This window comes from Rosa rugosa, chromosome 2 (assembly GCF_958449725.1).
Source record: "Rosa rugosa chromosome 2, drRosRugo1.1, whole genome shotgun sequence".
Taxonomy (NCBI): Eukaryota; Viridiplantae; Streptophyta; class Magnoliopsida; order Rosales; family Rosaceae; genus Rosa; species Rosa rugosa.
Genome location: NC_084821.1, coordinates 7,882,055 through 7,888,872, shown reverse-complemented (window position 1 = coordinate 7,888,872; position 6,818 = coordinate 7,882,055). Strand labels below are relative to the sequence as shown.

The following is a 6,818-nucleotide window of genomic DNA, read 5'->3' as shown; positions in this document are numbered from 1 at the left end:
GGATGTTCTGCACAGACAGATTCTGGAACGTGGTATTGCAATCGCCTTTCAATCCTACTTAGCTCATTTTAGCTTATTTTCTTCTTTCTATGGAACAAACCTACAAAAACACTAAAAGATGTAAATGAATCATAAATCAAAAGAACTAAACATAAAAACCAAGATTAAGAGGCATAGAAATATAGGATAATATGAGCATATCAAATACCCCCACACTTAGACTTTGCTAGTCCTCGAGCAAAACAACGAAAACTAAAAAATACACAAAGACACAAAACAAAACAAATGAAAACACACTAAGCCTTTCAACGTTAGTCTCAAAAATATCATACTTTCATGGCATCAAGATTAGCACAACAACCAAGAATCAATCCAACATTTATTCGAGAGTCAACAAAAACATATAACTTAACATATAAACATGTAGGACATGGGGGCAACATTGGTGATATTAATCTCAGCATGCTTCAAACAAGTTATGACTCAAATCCTCACCGGTTTACCCTCTTTCTTCTCTCAGATTCACGGCTCATGCAAAAGCATATATTCACTCAAGTTATATGTGAGAGAGATAATATATAAGACAAACAAATAGCTCACATATAATAGAAAGAAAAAGCTTTTTCTGAAAATATTTTTCAAGTATGATCTCATGAAGGATACCAACTACTTGCACAAATGAACCTAAGCCATAGGTTCAACTCTTATAACTCATCTCCACAGATCAAAGACTGCTCTTTTCAAGGATCAAAGAGGTCTTATAATTAATGTTGTAATCGGGCCAAGGTTTAGGGTTTATAGAAACGAAGGGATAGGAAAATCACAAAGTATCCTAAAAACCTAGTAGAGCTCCTGTTGATGTAGAGAGACAATCTTGAAATTCCACCAAATAGAAACGTCATAGACTCCTTCAAAGTCTTTATAAAGGGCCAAATGTCATCATTGTTGGGCTCATGCTTCATTCTAAACATCCTTTGAACACTTGTGAATTAGACAAAGACCAAATTTTTCTTGAATAGGCCTTCACTTCAAAGCAAACTCCAAATCCACAATGGGGGGGACTAAAATCCATAAACACTTCTCATATTTTTTCTTTTGCCGTCACATATAACTTTTTTCACTTTCTTTGTTTTTGTTTTTTTCTTCTCACGGCATATATATACATATTTTTTTTTTCTATGAACAAGTCTTACCCCCACACTTGAACTTCCTTCTCTTCTCCATCTTCATTCTTGACGCTAAAAACCTCTTGTATGTCTCAAAATTAGCTCTACTAAGTCTTTAGAACACGGGTAAGGATAAAACTATACTAAGGTTTATGGTTTAAGGATTATGAGGGTGATGAAAGAAAAGGCTCAATGTAGGCTCAAAGGGGTTTATCTAGGGGGGTTGCACATCTTGTGCACACAAATAGGGACACATGGCAATTTGGCAATGATGATAATTTCCTAGGGTGCCTTTATCCTTTCCAAGGTCCAAGCATGTATTGATAAAAGTCTCAACAAGTATAAGAGTGAATTCTAGCATTTTATAGTCCATTAAACTTAATCTATGGCAAGCAATCAATCAAGATGAAAGAATAATGAGATCAACAAAATCATCGCCAAGAAAATAAGATGACATATATATTTTTTCATTTAACCACTACAAGGGAAAACCCCTTTAGAGACAAAAGTATAGGTGACACAAGTCATTTGTGTCACTAATAACTATCATGGGTGACACAATTTTTTAGTTTGTCACCTATAAATTGTCATTTTAAATTAAATTTGCATTAATGTTTGCATGACAAAATAATAGAGAGAGGAGACAAAATCTTTTTGTCTCAACTTTTTATTAGAGACAAAATATAATTTTGCCTCCTATTCTTTTTATAATTTAAGCAGTTGGCCTTCATTCCGCCAGCGGGAAATCAAAATTTTAATTGAGAGGTAAAAACACTAAGGCTTCAAATCTCCAAAACAGTGTAGTATTAAGAAAAAGAGGATGACCTATAAATACCTTTTTTTTTTTTTTCCTCCTTTCATCCTATCCACAGCGAAATTCATAGTTTCCCAAACTTACACAGCCTCGAACCTCAAACTGCCAGCAACATGAACTCCACCTTCGATCGACAACTACTTCATCTCCTCAAACCTCAAACTACTACATCATCATCTCTCTAATCTCTTCTTTCCACTTCTCTACCCCAGCAGCCCAGTCTCAAAATCATCCTAAATCACCAGCACCAAACTCCTTCATCTTGGGTTTTCGATCGATCAGGTAAAGTTTTAATTTTTCTCTTCTTTTCTTTTTATAATTTGATTTTTTTCAATGGGTATTCTCAATTTTCAATTGTAATTGTGTTTTGATTACAATATACCAGTTGAGACGATGGGTTCTTATATTGGTAAGAAAACAATGGATAATTGTTTGAGATATGAATTCTTGATTGCTGTTGACTTTTCAATTTCAGTGTTGTTAATTTTTGAGATATCATCTCTCCGATTTTGGTTTTATATTAATTGAGTTTTTGTTTTTGTTTTCTCACCCATTTAGAATATTACCCGTTATGCAAAGTCTTTATAGTTATAGTTCAACCTTTTTACCAGTTAACTTGTAGGGTGACTAGCTTGTTTACTGGTTTCCAATTCTAACTTATGACTAGCGTGATCTTGAAGATATTGTTTTTTAGTAGTCCGGTCGAATCAAGTTTTCAACCTAGTTGCTTTCATTAGCTCGATCGGTCTAACATGTTAACGAGTAATGTCTAGACGACATGGACAGACTTATGAGTGTGGCCTGCAGGTTTTGCTTCTATATTTTCCTGTTATCTTGGGTAAATGGGTAAAACTTAATTACAGTTATTATGCATTCCTTGTTATAAGCAACATGCATGGTTGAAGTTGAAATTAATCTAAGAACGATTCTTTAAGCAACCATCCAAACATTGTTCATCAATTGTTAATGTAAGATTTTCTATGATCATTAATTCTAGATTGAATTCATTGTAGAGCAGAGCGAGTGGAAGCGATCACTCCCCTCATTTTCTACATGTGACCGAAGTTTACCGATTCATTTTTCGTTTCAGAATGTATGTTTTATTCGAGTATAAACATATTGATGCTCCATAGATTGTCTAAAACAAATTGAAATTGGCACGTCTTGTTTATTTAACATATGCACGTCTTGATGGAATTGTTGGGGGTGGTTGAGTTTTATGTAGAGAGATGAGCCCAGGTTTAAATATATTTGAATTTCATGTGGTGGGTAGTGATGGCTTCAGGAACTAATTGTTAATATAGGGAAGTGACTGTAAGTGGTTCTTTATATATATTACTTGGACTTCTAATAACCAGAGGAAAGGTTATTGAGAGGTATGGGGTTCTAGGATACAGTTTTGTATGGAAAATCCAAAGCATTACTTTGTGCTAAGCAGAAACATAAAATTGTTCTCATGGTCTCAATTGTCACTCGTACTATTTTCAATCTATGTTGAAGTTTACAGTTTGTGTCTTTATATATTCCATGAAAAAGGGAAGCAGAATCGCATCAGAAAGCATTATCCGGATTGGATACTAGTATGATTCTTCTTTTCTTTTGCAGTTTTTACTCTATGTTTCTCTTTAGTTTTGTTTTGAAATTCATTGACTTCTGTAGGTGATTGTTGAAAGTGCTGAAAAGAGTGATGCAACTGATCGATATTGAGAAGAACAAGTAAGTTTTCCAATTTATATGTTTTTTTTTTAATGGTTAACCGAAGCCAATCAACCAACGGTGGCTTTCTTCCTGTCTATTACCTTTTTGTTTTTCCTTTTAAACTTGGAAACCTTCGAAGACCTAGTAGACTTTTCTCTTCTAGCTTCTTCTTTTTAAGCTAATTTAACTACAACTAATGTCCTCAAAGAGAATATGATCAAGACAGGATAATAATACAAGGGTAATTTCCATGAACTACACACGAAAGCACAAATGCATCCCAAGAATAAATGCCCCACAGTTCTAGTACTTATTTATTTCTTTCGGGGTCTTGGGGTTATGAGGTAGATCCTCTGAAACTCTTGTGCTCTCTTGTGCTCCAAACTACGAAGTTACAGAGATGACAGTGCTTGTGCCACATTGCGAGATATTCGATCATGTATTGGCTCCTCTGTTGAAGGCATCTTGAATTTACATGTATTTATGTCATATACATTTTGACATGGCCTTTGTCTTTGCTTTTGTTTATAATATGTTAGATGTAGGCTCATTAATGTTATTGTCCTTAGTAGTTTATAAAGAAGCTGCTCTATGATCAGGAAGAGTCCTGTAATGTCCTTTTTCTTGAGAAGAACTTGTAATGCTGACCTTTCTCTATCCTATTTGCTATGTCATCTCTTCAAATTTTCACTAGTAAAGGAAATGAGCATTTCTCCTTTTCCCGATCCTTGTCTCAAAAAAATCTTCCTCTTGTCAAGGTAAATGTCATCATGGTTGAAACCCATTTAGCTCTAGCTTTGTTTCTCTCTCATAACCAAACATATCTCATTTACCTTTTGTCACCTAGCTAGTCTTTGGGCTGTTCTTTGTTCCTATCCAATTAGTGCACCAATTAGACTCATTTAAACTACTGCTCATGAACTTCCACACTGACATAGTTATCTTTCTTTCAAGATCAGTTCTTATTACTCTCTTTATTTCCCATCGTCGCTGTCTCCATCTATTTCAATTTCATATATTTCTTCCTGTATGTATTGCTCCAAAATACTTAGTTTCTTAATCATTTTTTTTTGGGTTGTTGTGTTTTGATCTTATTGTTCAAAGTTAGTTCTTTTATACCTCTAACTTATTTTAAGTGTATGATTGGTTTGCTGTTGCTTAGCCCCAAGTGAACATACTATTTTCACATTTCTTTTGGCATCTGATCTATTTTTGTTGTATGAGAAAGCGTTAACAACCTTTAATCACATCTCACTTATATCTTTACTAATTTTCTACAGACCATATCTTTTGGCCTTGATAAGCTGAAATTTTATTTTGCTTTTGTCTTGATTTGTTTTTAGGTTTTGTTGAGCTCACTTCAATCCAAAGTTGCTTTAGTATTACACAAAAGGTGTCGAGGTATGCTCTAAAGTTCCACGTAGTCTATTAATATCTTCCTCTCTCCTTTTTTATTTTTCTATGGTTTATGCGAGCTAAGACCACTCTTGAAACACGATGGTAATGGACATGTATATAATAGAAAAATAAGGAAAGACATTATATGATTTTGGATATATAAAGTGTTTGTTAAATTGCATATTTGTTGGTTGAATAAGGATTATTTTGCTAATATGGATCAAGAGGCAAGCACAGACACGTCACTGTCTTGCCCTTTTTGCGACTATAGATAAAAATATCACAAATAAGGAGTAGTGGTTAAGAAAAGGATGGGAAAAGGTTATGAGGTGACTACTGGGTTTTCAATTCTGAAACAAATAAAGGAATCGATAATTCCATGCACCTTTTTTGATTTGGTTTGTTTGTAGATCTCCAGACTTCAACCCATAAATTGCTCTAGTATCATAAAAAAGGTGTCCAGTTATACTCTAAAGTTCCACATATAGTATATTCTTTTTATTTTTGTTTAATTATTAATCTGCTCATGTGTTTATGGTCTTTATTGGCATAAATCTGCAGGTTTGAGGTATTGAGTTATAATTGAATATTTATAACATGTACTATATGCATACTGATCATATAACTTTTTATTTTGAGCACAAACAGAAAGGTAAAAATGTGTCTTTTGTTGAGAATTGGAGCACTATGCATCAACATCATGATGGTCAGTGGATCAACGAAGCAGCTGAACAAACTGGGGTTAGCTTTTGTTATAAAGATTTTCAATAGGTAATCTTATTTTTATCACTTTTTAATTAGTTAATTTTTTCTTCTTCAATTATGTAGAAGAAAATGTTAGCAGAATTGAATCAAACAAAGGAGAAGTTAGCTGAAATCCTTGGGGCTGCCTCACTTGATGAAATAGAAGTTCCCGTTTCTATGCAGTTGGATATCTTGGCAAATGGCGTTGGGGTTGCAAAGGGTAGAGGCATTCGCGGTCTGGGCTATGGTCCACGGAAGGAACCCGTCCATTATTCTGAGAGTGATAAATCTGCAAATGCTTCTATGACAGAACAAAAGGTAATTGAGCTGACAGCCACGGTGGAAAAGCTTTTGAGGCATATCAATCACATAGAAGAGCAACTTGCTACTGTTGAAGGGTATACTATTCATCATTCCAGTGATGATGATGATTATGATGATGGGGATGATGATGATGTGAATATCTATGGGGATGAAGATGAGGGTGCAGACTAGCTATTAGGACCTTAATGTTGTTTTCCGATGGAACTTTAATTTTATATTATTAAAACTAGAAAACTTGATTTCGCTAGCTACTGTCTATGTAGAAGTGTAGAAACGCAAAACTTCACTTTCTCAGTTATGTACTATCTTTCATTTATTCAATGCAATTAAATATATTTTTATTTAGTTTTATTCAGTGCTGGAATTTGTTATATAAAATTGATAATTAGATATTATGTCGCCAAGAATGGTTGTCAAGGTGACATTTTGTCACCAATAATATATAATCAATTAAATATAAAAATAAATTTTAATTAATTTCAAAATATTCAAAGTTTGTCACCCATACCGAACAGTTTGTCACCCATTCCCGACAATCCCGCCATCTTATTCAAATTACCTGCCATTTATTGAATTTTTGCCCAATTGTGAAATGTTTTAGGTGACAAAATATAAGCGTATGGGAGACGAAAAATATTTTGTCCCCTTTATTTTTGGGTGACAAAATTTAGCTT

At 33.9% G+C, this 6,818-nt stretch overlaps 1 protein-coding gene across 4 annotated transcripts; it reads left to right on the top strand.

The window, feature by feature from the left end:
* Nucleotides 1-2,037: 2,037 nt before the first annotated feature.
* LOC133728624 (uncharacterized) lies at nucleotides 2,038-6,489 on the top strand. Of its 4 annotated transcripts, XM_062156048.1 has the most exons (6): nucleotides 2,038-2,262; nucleotides 3,517-3,560; nucleotides 3,640-3,696; nucleotides 5,022-5,079; nucleotides 5,725-5,817; nucleotides 5,905-6,489. In XM_062156048.1, the coding sequence occupies exons 5-6, from the start codon at nucleotides 5,764-5,766 to the stop codon at nucleotides 6,313-6,315; spliced, it is 465 nt and encodes a 154-aa protein (XP_062012032.1). In that variant the 5' UTR covers nucleotides 2,038-2,262; nucleotides 3,517-3,560; nucleotides 3,640-3,696; nucleotides 5,022-5,079; nucleotides 5,725-5,763; the 3' UTR covers nucleotides 6,316-6,489. The 4 variants fall into 4 exon arrangements, with proteins under 4 accessions (XP_062012032.1, XP_062012033.1, XP_062012031.1 ...); XM_062156049.1 differs by lacking the exon at nucleotides 3,517-3,560; XM_062156047.1 differs by having other exon boundaries at nucleotides 2,038-3,560.
* Nucleotides 6,490-6,818: the final 329 nt, after the last annotated feature.

Excerpts from the sequence above, each read along its gene's own strand:
- LOC133728624 (XM_062156050.1), top strand. The coding sequence starts at position 5,764 with ATGCATCAACATCATGATGGTCAGTGGATCAACGAAGCAGCTGAACAA. Across the intron at positions 5,818-5,904 it reads AAGCAGCTGAACAAACTGGG|AAGAAAATGTTAGCAGAATT; the intron begins GTTAGCTTTTGT and ends TCAATTATGTAG.